Consider the following 19,783-nt stretch of genomic DNA (forward strand, 5'->3'; position numbering starts at 1 on the left):
AGGTTCCCAGCAATCCACGAGACTCTATATGGTCCAGATCCCTGCCAGTGTGACTTTGGTCATCATCATAAGAAAGGGAAGGGGAGAGGAAATTTTAAACGAAAAGAAGAAAAATACATCTAGGTGGGAAAAAATCTAATGGTTCCTGGTACCTCACACATTTATCAAAAAAAAAAAAAAAACTAAAACTAAGTAATTACCTGATTACAATCCAGCATGCTTCTTGCCACAAATCTGGAGTGATTTCATCATCATCCTCATCATATTGCATATCTGAAAAATCGAAAATATTGTGATCTCATTTGCCATAAAATCCTACTATTTAACATCTTGCTCCTATGATTTTGAAGTAGCAGAAACATATTTACACAGTTAAATAAAAAGCAATCCTTGGGGCTAGAGCAATAGCACAGCAGATAAGGCGTTTGCCTTGCATGCGGTCGATCTGGGTTCAATTCCCAGCATCCCATATGGTCCCCTGAACACCACTAGGAGTAATTCCTGAGTGCATGAGCTAGGAGTAACCTCTGTGCAATGCTGAGTGTGATCCAAAAGGCAAAAAAAAAAAGCAATTCTGGGGCCAGAGTGATAACAAAGCAGGTAGGGAGTCTGCCTTGCATGCGGCTGACCCAGGTTAGATCCCCAGCATCCCATATGGTCCCCTGAGCACCGCCAGGAGTAATTCCTGAGTGCAGAGCCAGGAGTAACCCCTGAGCATTGCTGGATGTGACCCAGAAAGCAAAAAAAAAAAAAAAAAAAAAAAAAAGCAATCCTTCACCTTTCCTAAATTTCATTTACTCTTTTAAAAACTTTTTGAGGGGCTGGAGCAATAGCACAGCAGGTAGGGTGTTTGCCTTGCACAAGTCCGACCCGGGTTCAATTCCCAGCATCCCACATGGTCCCTCAGGCACTGTCAGGAGTAATTCCTGAGTGCAGAGCCAGGAGTAACCCCTGAGCGTTGCTGGGTGTGACCCAAAAAGCAAAAAAAAAAAACTTTGAAAAAAAATTATCGATTTATCACTGTTTTACAATTTTGTGGAATTTTAGGAGTTCAATTTTGTGATTTTTTTTTCCTTTTTAGAAAACAGGAAATTTCTATTGGAAAATAAAAGAGAAACTCCCTGTGCAGAGAAGAGAAACTTAGTCAAGGACTAAGTGAGGAGTTTGACTATTCCTCTATATATATGTAGATATCACTATCTTCACAATTCAAAAAGAAACACCTTTCTCATGTGGGATTAAAAAAACATAGTAAGGAAACAAGTAGCCCAAGTCATTGGAACTAGAGACTTTTTTCTATAGAGCTTCCCTGGGGACCTTAGGACACTGGTGAACGGAAGTAGTTCTCTGGTGATGGGTATGGTGTTGAAGATGTATGCATGAAGAATATAATTAACAGTATTGTAAATGCAGAAACCACAATTAAAAAAGTAAATAGGGCCAGAGAGATAGGAGGGCACTTGTGGCCAACCCAAGTTCAATCCACAGCATCCAAAAAGCCTGCCAGAAGTGTTCCCTGAGGGTAGTAAAGTCAGGTGTCACCCCCCCCAAAAAAATGCCCAAAAAATGGTAAATAGGGCTGGAGAGATAGTATACAGCGCTTCCCTTGTACCCGGCCAATCCAGGTTGGGTCCCAGGAGTCCCATATGGTCCCCCAATCAACACCAGGAGTAATTCCTGACTGCAGAGCCAGGAGTAACTCCTGAATATTGCCAGGTGTGACCCAAAAACAAAGCCAAACAAACAAAAAAAAAACCAGAAAGAAACAGATTTTAGTTAATCAAATAATAAATAACAAAGCAGGAGTAAGCCCTGAGCACCACTCACTGTGGCCTAAAAACCAGTAATGATAATAATACTTAATTTATGATCTATTATTCAAAGTAGGTCATCCACAAAAAAAAGGGAGATGGCTATGCAATAATAAAGAACTCTCTTAGATATATATACATACACCTACAAACATAAAGCAAAAGTACAAAAAGTCTCAAGTGTTATTTTTTTGTGTAAAAAGGAAGAAAGAGATTCCATCTGAATATGCTTAGGTATGCATAAAGCCCTATTGAGAGAGGGGAGCCAATCCTATTGAGGAGCGGTTAGTTACTGTGGAGAAGTTTATATGGAATAGATGGTGAACAAGAATGAAATTTTGAGGTCCGAGAGGGGTGGTTAAGGTGTTTGCCTTGCATACAGACCCCCGCTAAAGCCTGGCACCATATACTAAGCATCTAAGCTTAGGATCAGGAGTGATCCCTAAGCACTGCCCTGAGTCCCACACACAAATGAAAAATGAGAGAAAACCCTTACTTTAAGGTGTCCGGATTTGTGAGTCCTGAAAACATATGATCTACTCAAAATATTAAGTTAAAAAAAAATTTCTGGGGCTGGAGCAATAGCACAGTGGGTAGGGCGTTTGCCTTGCACGCTGCCAACCCAGGTTCGATTCCCAGCATTCCATATGGTCTCCCGAGCACCAGGAGAGATTCCTGAGTGCAAAGCCAGGAGTAACCCCTGAGCATAGCTGGGTGTGACCCAAAAAGCCAAAAAAAAAAAAAAATTCTGAGGACCAAAGAAAAGGTACAGTGGAGGATAAGAAACCTGCCTTGGCACACAGCCTACCCAGGTTCCATCCCTGGAAAAACACACGGTTCCCTGAGCCTGGCCAGGAGGGATCCCTGCACAGAGCCAGGAGTAAGCTCAAGAACTGCCAGGTGTGGCCTCAAAACAAAACAAAAACCGTATTTTCTGAATTTTTCTCTCACAAAATAGAAGATAGCGTATTGATACTACTAAATGTCTAGATTCAAGATAGGGAGTTTTAAACAGAAACTTTGCTTGTATCTTCTTCACGAAGTAACTGAAGCCTTGGAGGAAAATGAGATTATCTCTCATTCCAAGGAATTGGAAACTAGAGGAAAATTAAGCTTGAAATAGCTGTGGAGACATAATAAACTCTCAGTACCTGTAATGCAAACCATAATGCCCATAAAGGAGGGAGAGGAAGAGAGGGGGGGAGGGGGAGAGGTCTAACATATAAGTGGGGGTGGAGGTGGGATGGCAGGAGGGAAACTGGGGACACTGGTGGTGGAAAATGTACACTGGTGGAGGAATGGATGATGGAGCACTGTATGACTGAAACCCAATCATGAACGGCTTTATAACTGTTTATCTTACAGAGAGAGGAAAAAGAGAAAGAACAGGAGGGGGAAGGAAGGAAGAAAGAAAGAAAGAAAGAAAGAAAGAGAGAGAAAGGAAAGAAAGAAAGAAAAGCAAGAAAAGCTGTGGAGAAGGGAGGGGAGGGAAACTTGAAAATCAACATGAAAAATACACTAGCCACGGCTAATTCACGTGAAAAGACGATTTATTAGCCCTGTTCAGTATCAGAGAACTGTGAAGAGTAAGTTTAAAAACCATCTTTACTAAATACTTTAAACTCAGGATCGCAGGAAGGATCAAACACACACACACACACACAAACACCCCACCCCAATACTGTGTCCCAAGAGAGCGTAGCACACAATCCCTGGCTCAAGCTGACGCTCAAAACTCTCTCGCTCTCTCTCCTATAAACCGACTAACTCTGGTTTTAGGCGAAATCACAAAAGGACAAAAGAAATTTGCCCTACGCTTCTGATCACTACTTCTGCACCACAAAGCGAATGGGAGTTGCTCAGGAGCAGAGAGCAGAACCCTAAGCGGAATATTAACTCATAGGTTAATAGCAGTGATGAGCGCCCTCCATCCCTGACAATCCTGGCTCCGTTCCCGCGGGGCGGGGGGAGTGGTCTGAGGATCCTCCCGGGGCTCCGCAAATCGATTCTTCCAGCAACCCCCTCCCTTAGTCGTCTCTCCTTAGGGTCAACGCGAGCTGTCCTGCGTGGTCACCTACCCTCGTCGGCGTCATACATTTTGGCGATCGAGTCCTGAGCGCCTTATTCTAGCAACCAGACAGACGGCACGCAGCAGCCACAACTCCGGCACCAGCAGCCGAAGCGACTTCCGTTTCCGGTGTTCCCAGAATGCTCCGCGCCAGAGACCGCCCCCAAGTTCCCGCGCCGAAGATCCGCGCATGCGCCCACGACAGTCGGGCAATCCGAGTGTCCAGGTTGCGCCCGCACCTTGCGGGGGTCGCTGGCTCCCTTGGCGGAGCCTTAGCGGAGCGAACCTTCTCCAGGCTGGTCCTCGCTTCCCCGCCAATTTTAAGTTTTCGTTTTTCAACGCTGTTGCACAGATAACGGCACCTGCAGAAAATAAGGGCATAAATGACTTTTTTTATTAGAAGATCTAATGAGGCGCCCGCAGCATTTTGTTCTTTTTTTTGCACTTCCAAAAGCCAAAACCATATCAACTATCGATGCTATTTATTGGAGTGGTAGCCGCTCCTGTCTACTGCTCAGTTCTGGCTATGTCTCCAACGGGGGCTAGGGGTGGAGTCTGGGATTTTTTTTTCCCCAGCATGGGAGCCACACTTGGTGCTCAGGGACCACTCCTGGTGGGCTGAGGGGACTCTGTGGTGTCTGGGATCGAAGCTGGGTCAGGCACGTGCAAGGCAACCCGCTCCGGCCCCGGCTTGGTTTTTTTTGTTTTGTTTTTGGTTTACAAAGTATTGATAATACTTATCATGACTACACACATAGACACAACTACCCCCATCACCAGAGTACCCATCCCCCAGTTTAGAGTCCTTTAAAGCGGGACACACACACACACATAGACACAACTACCCCCATCACCAGAGTACCCATCCCCCAGTTTAGAGTCCTTTAAAGCGGGACACACACACACACGGACACACACATCCTCAGGCTTTTATCGCGAGAACTCACGGGATTAGACGCGAGAGGCAGAGCCTAAGTGGGACGGCCGACAGATGACAGCTCAGGCACTTCCGGGGTTTTTCGTCGCGCGCGTGTTTCGCTCCGGCTGCGCGCGCACCGAGCCGCCCTCCCCATGCTGCCTGCATGCCTGGCCCGCGGGCTGCTGGTGTCCTTGCGGCGGTCTGCGCCCACGGCTGCGCGCCCTGGCCTCCGGGAACAACTCCACGGTAGGAGATGTGCGGCCGCCGACTCCTCGGAGCGCCCTTCGGACCGGGGACGCGGGCCTCCTCGTGGCCCGACGACAATAAGGGGCTTCGAAGGAAGGGATGACCCAGAGGAGCGTTTTCTGTTCCCCGAGTATGTGGCCGAGCCCGAGCCCGAGCCCGAACCAGCCCTCGAAGAGCAACTGCGGGAGCTGCAGCAGCGTCAGGAAGAGGAGGAGCGCCAGAAGCTGCAGCAGCGAGAAGAGCGGTGGCTTCGGAGGCTACGAGCCCAGCCCCGGGAGCCCCGGGTGCTGGGACACCCGGACTGGTCCGTGCCGCCCAGCGGCCTCAACTGCTCGGGATGCGGGGCGGAGCTGCACTGCCAGGACCCTGGCCTGCCGGGTTACCTGCCCAGCGAGAAGTTCGCCAGCGCGACGGCGCGGACCGTGTGCCAGCGCTGCTGGCTGCTGGTGCATCACCGGCGCGCCCTGCGCTTGCAGGTGAGTCGCGAGCAATACCTGGAGCTGGTGAGCTCGGCGCTGCGGCGGCCCGGGCCCGCCCTCGTCCTCTACATGGTGGACCTGCTGGATCTCCCTGACGCCTTGCTGCCGGACCTGCCCGCGCTGGTGGGCCCCAAGCAGCTGATCGTGCTGGGCAACAAAGTGGACCTGTTGCCCCAGGACTCGCCCAACTATAGGCAGCGGCTCCGGGAGCGGCTCCGGGACGAATGTGCCCGAGCCGGGCTGCTGCCGCCCGCAGACCCGCGGGGCTCACCGCATCCCAGCGGAGACGGGCCGAGGGACGGGGAGGAGGACTCGAACCCTTCGGCCAGGGCCCGCCCTTTGCTCAGGGACGTGAGGCTGATCAGCGCCAAGACGGGCTACGGCGTGGAAGAGTTGATCTCCGCTCTCCAGCGCTCCTGGCGCTACCGCGGCGACGTCTACCTGGTGGGTGCCACCAACGCGGGCAAGTCCACGCTCTTCAACACGCTCCTGGAGTCCGACTACTGCATCGCCAAGGGTGCTGAGGCCATCGACAGAGCCACCATCTCCCCCTGGCCAGGTGAGCCTCTGAGGCTCACCCCCATTCCTCTTCTTTTCTGAGAAGCAGGACCTGGGTTTTACATGTAGCCCAAGCACCTAAGGGATCTCTCCTTAGGTCCGCCAGGGTTTGTTTGGAACCTGCCCTTTATCGTCATTCCCTTGGGGTCTGAGAAATAGGACAGAGGGTAAGGCGCTTGCCTTGCAAGAGGCCAACCACCGCAGGGCGCCCCCCGCCCCCCAGCAAAACAAAACCAAAATAGATCTCTCCCTAGTTCACACATCTCGTCCAGGTTAGCTTTGTGCTCAGAAATCCAGTGAATGTTGCGGTCTTCTAGGAGAAATGTTTCTGGAGCAGAGCTGTGCCACATCACTGTTTTGGGTCCTGGAAGGAAAAGGGGAGACAGCACAGTAACTGTGCCCTGGAGGCTTCCCTTTCCTTTCTCAAGGAAATCCTTGTACTTTGTGACCCTGCATCCACTCCTCAGTTTTCCTCTTCATACTTAAATTTGTTCAGTACATTCAAGATATTTGACATTCGAGGGATTCCCTACTGCAGTATGATGTGTCGTTTGTTCAGAAGAAACAATCTAGGGACTGGATAGTATGAACAGTTAAGTCACTTGCCTTGTACACAGGCTTACCCCTGTTCGACCCTGACACCCTATATGCCTGCCAGAGTAATTTGAGAAGTTATAGCACAAAACAGGGTAATCCCAGTTAGGGCACAAAAACAAAAATATATTTTTTTTTTTTGAGGAAACAACCTAAGAAATTTACCTAGAAGAGCCAGAGAGATAATACAGAAGTTAAGGAGCTTGACTTGGCCTTGGTAATGACCCGTTTTATCCCCTGTACCAACTATGGTCACCTGAGCACCAGTGGGTGTAGCCCAAACACCCCCCCCCACACACACACACACATTTTTTTTTCTTTTTGGGTCACACCTTGCATTGCACAGGAGTTACTCCTGGCTCATGCACTCAGGAATTACTCCTGGGATGCTGGGAATCAAACCCAGGTTGGCAGCATGCAAAGAAAACACCCTATCCGCTGTGCTATCACTCCAGCCCTACACACACATTCATATGGGGCCAGAGGGATAATGCAGCAGGTCAAATGCTTGAACGTAGACCACTAAGGTTTGATCCCCAGCACCTCGTATGGTGATCTCTGAGCTCAGAGCCAGGAGTAAGCCCTCAGCACAGCTGGGTGTGTTCCAAACCCCATCCCTGCCTCCAAAAGAAACTTATGTAGGGCCAGAGAGGTAGCTCAACATTCTGCATGCAGGCTTTCCCTGTAGGAGGCCTGGGTTCAAGTCACAGCACCTCATGGTCCACCAGCACCTACCCCACTTTTCCTTGGAAACCAGTGGACAGTCATTTGACAAGTGGCTTATCTCTACCTTGGTCTTTGGGGGTATGTCGCAGCCCCCAGCCAGAAGGGGCTACCCAGTGTAGAAATCAGATAGAAGTTACTTTTAGTTTGGGAGTCACACCCAAAAGTATTCAGGGAATTCATTTGGTGTCGGTGCCCGATGCAAAACAAATGTTTTAGCCCTATGAGTTGTCTCTGCGCCTCTGCAGAGAAGTACTTTTATACTGGATGATGGTGGGTTGAAAATGAAAGAGAACAGATGTACAGTTTAGCTCGTGAGCTGGTCTTTGAGCCTATTCCCTCATCTGTAAGGTAGGAATTTCCCAGGGAGCTGTCCTGAAAGTAAGTGGACCGATCACAATACCTTAACTCTCCTCGGGGAGAGTTTTTATCTCCTGATTCCTGTACATACACTGTGCTCATTAAAATGTGTTCTTTGGTATTTCAGGAACTACTTTAAACCTTCTGAAGTTTCCTATTTGCAACCCAACTCCTTACAGAATGTTTGAAAGGCAAAAAAGGCTGAAAAAAGAGGCAACTAAAGATGAAAAAGATCTGAGTCAGCAGGAACAAAATCAACTTAATCTCTTAAAAAAGCATGGTTATGTCATAGGTAAGCATCTTCCACAGAAACACTTTTATTAGGTCTGTGCCAGTATTCTTTGTTGAGCACCTAAAAGGAACTGTCTTTCTGGAAGTGTTCCTCTTTCTGGAACGCAGAGCCTTTTTAGAAAAAAGGCTCCCACTTAGAAATCCAGAATTCTGGGGCTGGAGCAATAGCACAGTGGATAGGCACTTGCCTTGTATGCAGCTCACCCAGGCTTGGTCCTCAGCACCCTATATGATTCCCTGAGCCTGCCAAGAGTCATCCCTGAGCACAGGGCCAGGAGTAAGCCTGGAGCACTGTTGGGTATGGCTGGGAAAAAAAAAAGAAAAAAAAAGGGGCTGGAGCGATAGTACAGCGGGTACGGCATTTGCCTTGCAAGCGGCCAAACCGGGTTCGATTCCCAGCATCCCATATGGTCCCCTGAGCACAGCCAGGAGTAATTCCTGATTGCAGAACCAGGAGTAACCCCTGTGCATCGCCGGGAGAGAGCCAAAAAAAAAAAAAAAAAAAAACCCAAAATAAAAAAAAAGGAAGGAAGGAAAACTGAGAGAGCAGATAAGATCCTTGGAGAAATCTAAGAATGGAAACATACACTAATCACCTCACCATTGTTAGCAATAGAAACGTTTTCACTGAGCAAACCAGTACATTGTTGTCTACTCTATACACCAGCTGTAAAGTACTGCCCCCTTTCTTATCTCTTTGCAACCTTCCTATGCTAAAAACATAAGATTGCCAATTCTCCTCACACAGCCAGCCACACACTCCTGATCATTTCAAGAGTCTGACCCCCACTGCCTTTGGAAAATGAGCATTGTAATCTCACTGCTATAGACAGAAGTTACTGTTAATCCCTCACTGAAGGCAGATTCAGGAATAACTGCCTGGAGTCAAAAGCTTCAAAACACTGACTAATTATTTCAGTCTAACTCGTTCTAGGAAGAGTTGGAAGAACATTCTTGTATTCGGAAGAACGGAACAGAACGGACTTTGAGTTTGACGCTGACTCTCTTGCCTTTGACATGGAAAACGAACCTGTTCCAGTCGCTGATAAATCTAGGGAGCGAGTGGAACTGACCCCACAAGACGTGAAAGATGCTCACTGGTTTTATGACACCCCTGGAATCACAAAAGAAAATTGTGTATGTATTGATTGATTTTTGTGGTTTTTGTTTTTGGAGCCACACCCAGTGTTGTCCAGGGCTTACTCCATCTCTGTGCTCAGGGATCACTTCTAGTGGGCTCTGGGGACCATAATTGAACCCAAGTCAGCTGCTTGCAAAGCAAGTACCTTAACTCCTGTACTATCTGGCCCCTAAACTAATTCTTTTTGATATGGAGGCAAAGATACCCCCAGCATTTTTGACATGGTGGGGCTTAGGAGTACTGCTCTCTCTGCGCTTCGGGAACTGTGTGGTACCGGGATCAAGCCCAGGCCTCCTGCATGCACTCAGCCTGTTAGGCTATTTTATTTGGCCCCTAACTTCAACAAATTCTTCTCTTTTAGACTCAGTTCAGGGATAGCAATTACTTCAGTCAAATGCACTTATCAAACCATCAGAAAAGGAAAAATTTACCAAATATATTATCCAGCAGAATGAAAACCTCGGATTTTTAGATATAAAAGTTCTCTCCGTTTGTTTCCATGTCAGTGACATCATTTGGTGCCTTAAACCAGTTCCCAAGCCGAATCAAGGAACTCGAATAAATGGAACCATTAGGGTTTCTGCTAAAAAGAATTCAAAGGGTTTCTGTATTGTGATTAACACCTTCCCTTTTCATTACTAGCTTTCACCAAGTTATACTTCTCTCTGTTCCTTCTTTGAAATAGATTTTGATTTCTTATATTTTATCTGAATTTTATACCTTCTAAATCTTTTCTAAATGTTTACTCTATTTAATAACTCTGTCTGCTGGGTTGGCAGTAGGGCGTTTGCCTTGCACGCAGCCAACCCAGCAGACCCGGGTTCATTTCTTCCGCCCCTCTCGGAGAGTCCGGCAAGCTACCAAGAGTATCTCGCCCACACAGCAAAGCCTGGCAAGCTACCTGTGACGTATTCGATATGCCAAACACAGTAACAAGTCTCACAATGTTACTTGGCCCACTGGAGCAAATCGATGAACAATGGGAAGACAGTGACAGTGTTTACAAGTCAAAGAATTCCTATCTCCACCTTCCTCTCCTCTCTCCTCAACTTGCTCTTCCTCTTCTCTGCTCCCCGATCCTCTCTCCTTCTCTCTCTTTCTCTCTATCTCTCTCAACTTCCCCCACTGAGCCACTCTCTGAGTATTTGGGGGAAATAAGGAAATTGAAGACCAGGATTTAGAAAGGATTTTCTTCCATTTCATTACCTGTTGCACTACTGGGGTAACGGTTTTACATTTAATGCACATGAACTTGTTTTTGTTTTTGGGCCACACCTGGCAATGCTCAGGGTATCAAACCTGGACCAGCAGCATGCAAGGCAAGCGCTCTACCCAATGTACTATTGCTCGGGCCCCTAATGCTTGTCAACTTAACCTTATGACACGAGGTCCCTATTGCCTTACCTTATGCTGAAAACTCCTGCTCCCCAGAAGCATTGTTCTCAGTTAGCGCCAGCCCAACCCTCTGGAATGCCTCTGACCTAGGAAAGAAGTCTCGAATGTCTCTGACTTTTTTTTCACCACTGCATAAGATTAACTTGAGAATAAATGTACACCTGTAAATTAGTTCATTTAAATAGAAAGAATGTGTAAATTTTATGTGCAGCCAATGCTAACTTTTTTTCCCTTTTTTTTTGTTTGTTTGGGGAGCTGTTTTTGGCAGTGCTCAGGGGTTACTCCTGCACTCACAAATCAGTCCTCGCAGGCTTAGGGGACTATATGGAGTACAAGGGCTTGAACCCAGGTCAGCCACATTCAAGGCAAACACCCGACCCACCCGACCTATTGCTCCAGCCTCCAGTTTTCTCTTGTTCGAAGTCTAATACTTTTTATCTTTTTATCTTACAGATAAATTATAAAATCTCATGTTCAATTAAGAGAATTCTCTTTTAAAGTCTGCCTTTGCTTTACAGATCTTAAATCTGTTAACAGAAAAAGAAGTAAACATTGTTTTGCCTACACACTCCATTGTTCCAAGAACTTTTATACTTAAACCTGGAATGGTTCTATTTTTGGGTGCCATAGGCCGCATTGATTTCCTGCAGGTAAGGAAAGTCTATGTATATGCATACGTGTACATTATGACCCTATATGTACCGTGATTCCATATAGGATTGTGGAACTATGTGGAGGTGGAGGGAGTGGTTCACCAAAAAAAAAAAATTTGGCAATAATAAAAGGTCTCTGAATGCACAACCACCAAAAATGAATTCCAAACACACTACATTATGAATCCGAGAGGTTTCTGGTGGTGCTCACCTCTGTTGCCACTTCTCTGGTTAGAAGGGATTGTGAGCGGAAAAAGATTAAACAGCCCTGGGATAGACCTTTAGGTCCACGGTCCATTGTCCTCCCATTGTTCATTGATTTGCTAGAGCGGGCCCAGTAACATCTCCATTATGAGACTTGTTGTTACTGTGTTTGGCATATCAAATACGTCACGAGTAGCTTGCCAGGCTTTGCTGTGTGGGCAAGATACTCTCCGTAGCTTGCCGGGCTCTCCGAGAGGGGTGGAGGAATCGAACCTGGGTCAGCAGGGTGGACCGCGTGCAAGGCAAATGCCCTACCCACTGTGCTATCACTCTAGCCCAGACCTTCAGATATAGAAATAATATGCATTAAATAAATTCCATGCTTTTAATCCCATGATACATAAACGTATGCTCTGTTTAAAATTTTGTCCTCAATGGCCTGCACTGAGTAAAGCATGTAGAGCATTTGCCTTGCATGCAGCCAATCCAGGTTCAATTCCCGGCACCACATATGAATAGTATGAGCCCCGGCAGGAGTGGTCCCTACATGCAGAGCTAGTAGTAAGCCCTGAACACTGCCAGGTGGGGCCCACCCTCCCCCACCAAATAAATTAGTAATCACAAAGCATTAATCTGGAGATTTTAGAGTATATAGTTACTGTTTTGCAAAAGTGAGAAGGAAAAGAAAAAAATGAAACATGGACGCTTCTTATTGAAGATGTTGGATATTTAGCTCCACACACTTAAAATCCATTTATATTTCCTTAAATGTCCATGGAATGTTGTGGGGGTTAGTTATTGCTTTTTCTTTTGTGATGCCTGGGATCAGACCTGGCGCCTCACACAGGCAAGGCAGGCCCAGCCCAGTGACTAGTAATTTCTTTCATTTGGGGGCCACACCTGGGTCAGTGGATGGATGTCACACCCAGAGCCACGTGAGGACCAAGAAGTACCAGGAGTGGGACATGCATGTTCTCCTGCATGCAAAGCATCTGCTCTAGCTCTTTGAACTATCAAATTTTAATACTTTGATTTTGTTTTGTTTCGTTTGGGGGCCACACCTGTTAGTGCTCAGAGGCTCAGCTCGGTGTTTGTGGGTCATTCCTGATGGGAGCTTAGGGCACACGCCGTGCTTGGAGTGGAGCCCAGGCCTCTCTCATGCTTTGCATGTGCTCAGCCTGTCCAGGTATCTCTCCCACCCTGGGGCACTAATATGTTTTAACTTAACTTTGTATTGGGCCAGTTAAAGCTAACAGTATTTTCTTCTGGTTATGGTAATGAAGCACTTGTTTTCACAGGGGCCACACCTAGCAGTGCAGGACTGGGTGGGCAGTGGATGCGGGGGATCAAACTCGGACCCTCAAACATACTGAGCATGTGCTTTGCCACCTGAACTACTTCCCTGGCCCAAGAACTACAAAACTTTTTCTTTTCTTTTTTTTTTCTTCTTTTTTTGGGGGGGGTTGAGTGGGGACACACTTGGCAGTGCTCGGAGCTTCCTCATGACTCTGTGCTCAGGGATCACTCCTGGTGGGGCCAGAGTGATACCATATGAGGTGCCGGAGATCAAACCTGGGTTGGCCACATGCAAGGCAGGTGCTCTACCCACTGAACTATCTCTCTGGTCCCTACATTTTATTTTTTTTAAATCATTTTATGTTATTTTTTATTTTGATTTTGGGATCATGCCATCTGTGCTCAGGGTCCTGTCCAGTGATGCTGAGAATCAAACCAGGGTCAACCACATGCAAGATTTGTACTCTCTCTCCAGTCCCCACGAAGCATTTTCTTAATGATATCCACAAAGCAACAGAAAAGGTGCTGCCAGGGCTCTATCCCCAGCACCAAGCAACCTCCTCAGCATCACAGTGTGTAGAGCTGGAGGCCCCCAAGCACCAGCAGGGTGGCCTGGTGGTCCCCAGCACTGGAGGGCCCGAGGAGCACCTGGTCCTTGGGTCCTAACATCGAACTACTAACCACGTATCACCAGGAGTGGCTCTTAGGACTGTAAGCAGCATTGGCAGCCCCCTTCTAGCGCCCCCCCCCCCCCCAAAAGCACAACAGGAAGGAATCAGAGTTTTACTTAAATTGTCAAAATCTGTGTTGTCCCCTTTCTTGGGGCATTACTGTCGTTTGGTACAGCTGTCAGCCCCCCATGTTCACAAAGGAGTCTTGGTGTTAATGATCTTTTATAAGTATATCCAGCAATCTGTGAGTTTCTCAAGTTTTCCATTGTGTGAGAAAGCTTTTTTGTTGTTTTCGGTTTTGTTTGGGGGGGTTACACTTTGTGATGCTCAGGGTTTATTCCTGCCTCCGCACTCAGGAATCACTCCTGGCTGGGTTTGGGGCACCCTGTGAGACGTCAGGGATCAAACCTGGGTTGGCCGCATGCAAGGTAAGGATCTTACCCACTGCACTCTCTCTCCAGCCCTTGTATAGACTAACTTCTCTTTTTTTAAGGGAAATCAATCAGCTTGGTTTACAGTTGTGGCTTCCAACTTCCTCCCTGTGCACATTACTTCCCTGGACAAGGCAGAGACTGTGTACGAGAAGCACGCGGGTCACATGTTGCTCAAGGTGAGGCAGACATGGATAAGTGTGTGGTGGGGTCAGGCGCCATCATGCATCCACAGCCCCTCACAGGAAGCCTGGGCTCTCAGCCAGCTCTCCCTCCATCCTGCTAGGATTGGGACTCTACAGAGAAATGAAAGGGAGTATTTGGGTGGACTGACCCAAGAACAGCTACAGTGCTGTTTTCACTGGCCTGTGCTGTTCAATACGGCAGTCACATGTGGCTACATGTGAAATGTGTCACATGTGAAATGATGTCATTACACAGCCAGAGAGATAGTATACATGCTTGCCAGGCACCAGGTTCAAAATCCCCAGCACCACACAGGGTCTCCCAAGCACTGCCAGAGCTTACTTGTGAGTACAAAGTGAGGAATAGCCCCTGAGCACTGTTGGAGGTGCCTCCCCAACCGAAACATTTAAAACATCATAAATTATGTAGTTACAGGGCACAAGAAATAGTCACAGGAGGTGTGACATTTGCCTTGCATGCAACTGGCTCAAGTTCAATCTCAGCACCACCCAAGCACTGCCAGGGGTCATTCCTGAGCACTTGTATCACTTGTCATAGATTTGCTTGAGTGGGCGCCAGTAACGTCTCCATCCGTCCCTGTTGTGTGCTAGTGTAGCCCAATGGCAACTGCTTGCTCCAGGAACACAAAGAGCCTTAAAGTCAGGGTTTTGACGAAGAAATCTGACCATCTCGTAGGTGGATGGTCACGCATCCTTTTGATGTCCTGTGGAATCCAGTCGGTAACAGCTCTAGTCCAGCAGTTGTCTCTAAATCGCATTACATGTCCAGCCCATCTGATTTTTCATGCCTTGGCAAAAAAGACAGTGTCCCTGATTCTTTTTTTTTTTACTTTTTGGGTCATACCTGGCGATGCACAGGGGTTACTCCTGGCTCTGCACTCAGGAATTACTCCTGGCAGTAGCTCAGGGGACCTTATGGGATGCTGGGAATCGAACCCTGGTCGGCCGTGTGCAAGGCAAACGCCCTACTCGCTGTGCTACCACTCCAGCCCCGGTTCCTGATTCTTGATCGTCATGAAGGTTGGAACTCCAGATTCCTTTTCTCACTTGAATGAAGTGTGATATTTCAAGCACAGCTCTTTCAATTCCTCTTTGGGAGACCCAAATAGCGTTCTCGTCCTGTTCGTAGGGCCCAGGTCTCTGAGGCGTATGTTAATGCAGGAAGAACATGGAGCCAGGAATTGCCCCTGACCCAAATGTCCCTCCCCCCCAAAAAAGGGGGGAAAAAGGAAACAAAATGAAATAAAAATTGAGTTCTTTGGCAGAGCCAACCACATTCCAACAGTGGCAGCATTGCCAGGGAGGAGAATCAGATATGTTCTGAGCACTGGAGGAATGGACACCGGGCGGGTGGATGATGCTAAGTGCCGGCATGTGAGAGGCACTGCACCCCAGGGCTCATCTGGTCCATGATGGGAGCAGTGCTGAGGAAACCCTGCTCCGGGTGGAAAGGCTCTCCTCCCAGGTTCTTTCATTTATTTTGGGGGGCTTTGGGGTCACACTCAGGGACTGCTCAAGAATTACTCCCAAACTGGTGCTGAGAGGAGCATGTGGTGCCAGGGATTGAACCTGGGCCTTCTGAATGCAATCATATGCGCCTTGGAACCAAAGCCATAGCACAGTGGGTAGGGCACTGCTTTGTATGCAGTCGACTCAGGTTCGATCCCCAGCACCCCATATGGTCGCCCCAAGCCCCTCCAAGAATGATCCCTGAGCGCAGAGCCAAGAGTCAGCCCTGAGCATCACCAGGTGTGGCCCCCATGCACACACAAAAAAATCATGTGCACCAGCCCTTCCCTGGTTCTTAATCCCAGATGCTTACCTCTCTACTCCTGTTCTACAAACTCCTTCCATCAACCGGTATTAAAATTTTCCTCATCTAAGTATACCTACTTAGATCGCTGTGCATATGATCACTTAATTCAGTCCCCCATACCCCATATGATCCCTGAGCACTGCCAGGAGTGATCCCTGAGCACAGAGCCAGGAGTAAGCCCTCAAACAAGAACAACCAAAAATCATAGAGGGGGACTCTTTACGTATCCTCTTGACTTGTTATGAGGCAGTAATCGTGGTTGCCATCCAGGGCTGTAAGAACTAACGTATTTGGAAGTTGCCTTAACTGCCCGACATTACTCCGATAACAGTGAAAACTGGGACTGGAGAGATAGTACAAAAGGTAGGGCACTTGCCTTGCACTCCACATGGGCCACTGAACACCACAGGATTGATCCCTGAGTGCAGAACCAGAAGTAAGCCCTGAGCATCTCTGGGTGAGGCCAAAAAACAAACAAACAAAAAAGACATGGAAGATTCTTCAAGTAGTTAGTACCGTCAGGAGCGTGCCAGCCTGTGCAAGGCGATCCTCAGGCCTTTTCTCATTGCTGCACTCCAGAATCACCTACTATATGCGTCACTATCTAAACACCTTTGTTTTATCTCAATGGCAGGTGCCAGAGGGTGGGAAGGAACGCATGGCGGGATTTCCCCCTCTTGTTGCTGAAGACATTACTTTAGAAGAAGGACTTGGGGACACTGAAGCAGTAGCTGACATCAAGTTTTCCTCTGCAGGTAACTGTACGCAGAAAAAAAGGGAATCACAATTGCCCTATTTTTTTCTTCCATTTATGGGACACGCTCAGCAGTGTTGAGTATAACCCCTGATGGTGCCTGGGGGACCATATGTGGTGCCAGGGATTTGGACCCGGGTCAGCTCTATGCAAGATAAGCACAGCACCTTACCCACTGTACTGTCTCTCCAGCCATTTTTATTTGTTTTTAATCAAGGGAAAAGGGTGAAAGAGACAGTGCAGGAGGCATGGTGGTTGCTCACTTTGGCCAACCCTCGTTCAGTCCTCAGAACCATATATGGTTCCCTGAACAGGCATGGCCTAACATCCCTCTCCCATTCAAAAAAATAAAGAAGAAAGAAAATCAAATCAAAGAACAAAATCTTCATCAGAGAGATGAAGGGTTGCAACCTGCTTTGCATGCAGGAGGCCCGGTTTGAGCCCCAGCACCACATGGTTCCCCAAACACAGACCCAGGAGTGACATCAGAGCACCACCAAGTGAGACCACAAAACTAGGGACAATAGGGGCCAGAGCGATAGCACAGAGGAGAGGATGTTGCCTTGCACACAGCCAACCTGTGTTCAATCCCCGGCATCCCATATGGTCCCCTGAGCGCCGCCAGGAGTGATTCCTGAGTGAAAAGCCAGGAGTTACCCCTGAGCATTGCCAGGTATGACCCAAAAAGCAAAAAAAAAAAAAAAAAAAAAAAACCCTAGGGAAAAGAGGGGCCAGAGAGATAGCCCAGCAGGTAAGGCACTTGCCTTATAGGCAGCTGACCCAGGTTCAATACTTGCTTCCCTCAAACACACCGGGAGTAATTCCTGAGTGCAGAACCAAGAGTAACCCCTGAGCACTGCCATGAAAAATAAATAAGTAAAGGGAAAATATAAAAAGTGAATAAAAGAGCATTGTTCTGGTGTTCTCCTGGGCGGGTTGCTAACTGCGCTCTGTTCTGATGCATGTCTGTGTAGGCTGGGTCGCCGTGACACCACAGTTTAAGGACAGGCTGCAACTCCGAGGCTACACACCTCAAGGAACAGCTCTGACAGTCCGGGCCCCTCTCTTGCCACACATCGTTCATGTCAAAGGAGAACGCATCAGGAAGAGCGTCGCCTACAAAACCAAGAAGCCTCCTTCCCTTGTGTACAATCTGCGGAAGAAGAAAAAGTAGATCCACATGTGAAGCCAACTGACCCTCTTTGTGCCGAGTATCATCTGTGCTGAATGTAACCATATACTTTGAATTATATTAAATATAGCTACCACAAAGAGCGATAGCACAGTGGGTAGGGCGTTTGCCTTGCATGTGGCTGACCCGGCCAACCCAGGTTCGATTCCTCCGCCCCTCTCGGAGAGCCCGGCAAGCTACCGAGAGTATCTCGCCTGCATGGCAAAGCCTGGCAAGCTCCCCGCAACGTATTCGATATGTCAAACACAGTAACTAGTCTCACAATGTTACTGGGCCCGCTCGAGGAAATCAATGAACAACAGGAGGACCTTGACCTTGACCTTGACCACAAAGTCCCACGGTGCCTAGCCTTTAGGTTTTGTTTTACTAGGGGAATGGGAGGCTTTATTTTTGTGTTTTGCTTTGTTTTTAGTGCCACACCTGTAGTTCAGAGAGTATGCCCAGCTCAAGAATTACCCCTGGTGATGCCTGCAGGGTCATGCAGTGTGAAGAACCAAAGTCAGGGTTCACACAATCCAGCCAGTTGACCTTTCTCCCCAGCCCCCTCGCCCAATTCTTTCTGTTTTTGAGCCACCCCTTGCAGTGCTCAGGGGACCGTAAGGAGTGCTGGGGATGGAACCTGGGTCAGCCCTCCCTGCTGTGCTGTCACTCCCTCGCTCTTCTCAGCTGCTCAGGACGGTGCCCTTTTGCAGGTGCTTCTGCTCCAGGTGCTCATCCAGGCATCTGGCTGACGGAACCTTCCATGGCTTCTCTGGATCGAGTAGGCTGCTCAGGTTGCCATGCTTTCCAAGTGGGAAGTAGAGAAACAAGTAACAAGCAAGCCGCTTCACTTATTTATTTGGCTTTTTTGGGTCACATCCAGTGATGCTCAGGGGTTAGTCCTGGCTCTGCACTCAGGAATTACTCCTGGCAGTACTCGGGGGATCATATGGGATACCAGGGATCGAACCCAGCTCAGCTGCATGCAAGGCAGACGTCCTATCCTCAGTACTATCTATCACTCCAGCTCTCATTTATTGTTTTAATTCTCTCCCATCCCCCACTTTCCCTCATCCTTCCTGCTGCTGCAGTGCCCGGAGGTGCCGGGAGTGGGCCATGTATCCTGCTGCAGTGCGGCACCCTTGCCCAGGGTGCACACCTGCTCACCAGGGGCCAGGCTGAGTTGACGCACACCAGCCATAGTTGCAGTGCTCACTGGGGCTACCCCAGCACTCACACACATGCCCCTGAAGGTCACATTCCCTCACTGTGGCATTCCCATGGCTTCTTAGTTGGAGAGTTCCCCGGAGGTGGCTCACACCCCTTCTTTTGTGGTGTTTACACGCACAGGGCTGCAGTGCAGCTGGAAATCTGCAGCACCAGAGACCTGCTAGGATCAGGCTTATGCATGTGAGACACCAGAGATTTGGACTCATGACCACAAGCTTGCAATTCCATTCCTCTGGGCCCCAGCTTCCGTGTGTGTGTGTGTGTGTGTGTGTGTGTGTGTGTGTGTTAGGAGTTAGACCCAAGTTTCCTGCATGCAAAGTATATACTTGACCACTGGGCCACAATCCTGGCCCAAATGCTTCTCTATTTCTTTTTAAAAAAAATTTTTAGGGGGTGCCATACCCAGCTGTGCTTAGGGCTTGTTTACTTAGAAATCATCTCTGGGAGGCTTGGGAGATGATCGGGGTGCTGGGGATCAAAACTAGGTCAGCTGTGTGTAAGGGAAGTACCTTAGCCACCATACTCGCTGGCCCCTGCTGCTCTATTTTAAAGAAGGGTGGGAAAGGTAGAATACACATTTCATGTCAACCACTGGTCAAGAGTTATATGACAGCAAAAAAAACTTCGAAAAAGCTGGGATGCCCAGCATATCCAGGCCCATCCTCTAGAGGGCAGTAACTTCCCAAGTTGGAAAATTAGACATTCTACAAACTCCAATTTGTTTTTGTGGCCAGTAAATTTATATCTATAGTTGGAAAGAAATAAG

The 19,783-nt window shown here is 48.1% G+C and overlaps 2 protein-coding genes across 2 annotated transcripts in view; one reads left to right on the plus strand and one right to left on the minus strand.

The window, feature by feature from the left end:
- The window catches only part of POLR2B (RNA polymerase II subunit B), a 38,806-nt gene extending 34,778 nt beyond the window's left edge, over nt 1–4,028 (minus strand). The window contains exons 1-2 of the mRNA XM_056111245.1: nt 3,890–4,028; nt 201–273 (exon numbers count right to left, since the gene is read on the minus strand). Coding sequence (XP_055967220.1) covers nt 201–273; nt 3,890–3,908 — 92 coding nt within the window. The 5' untranslated portion in view covers nt 3,909–4,028. The remainder of the gene's footprint in view (nt 1–200; nt 274–3,889) is intronic.
- Nucleotides 4,029–4,925: 897 nt separating this feature from the next.
- Nucleotides 4,926–17,876, plus strand: NOA1 (nitric oxide associated 1). The gene is made up of 7 exons (XM_056111266.1): nt 4,926–6,082; nt 7,886–8,050; nt 8,984–9,186; nt 11,104–11,235; nt 13,903–14,019; nt 16,497–16,617; nt 17,591–17,876. Exons 1-7 carry the CDS (start codon nt 4,951–4,953, stop codon nt 17,788–17,790), a joined length of 2,070 nt encoding a protein of 689 aa, XP_055967241.1. The 5' UTR covers nt 4,926–4,950; the 3' UTR covers nt 17,791–17,876.
- Nucleotides 17,877–19,783: the final 1,907 nt, after the last annotated feature.

The sequence above is a fragment of the Sorex fumeus genome, unplaced genomic scaffold, assembly GCF_029834395.1.
Source record: "Sorex fumeus unplaced genomic scaffold, SorFum_2.1 ptg000013l, whole genome shotgun sequence".
Taxonomy (NCBI): Eukaryota; Metazoa; Chordata; class Mammalia; order Eulipotyphla; family Soricidae; genus Sorex; species Sorex fumeus.

What these genes read in the sequence shown, in the direction of transcription:
- NOA1 (XM_056111266.1), top strand. Translation starts at nt 4,951, where the DNA reads ATGCTGCCTGCATGCCTGGCCCGCGGGCTGCTGGTGTCCTTGCGGCGG. An exon ending in AAAGCATGGTTATGTCATAG is followed by an intron (nt 8,051 to 8,983) that starts GTAAGCATCTTC and finishes AACTCGTTCTAG; the next exon opens with GAAGAGTTGGAAGAACATTC. An exon ending in GCCGCATTGATTTCCTGCAG is followed by an intron (nt 11,236 to 13,902) that starts GTAAGGAAAGTC and finishes TCTTTTTTTAAG; the next exon opens with GGAAATCAATCAGCTTGGTT.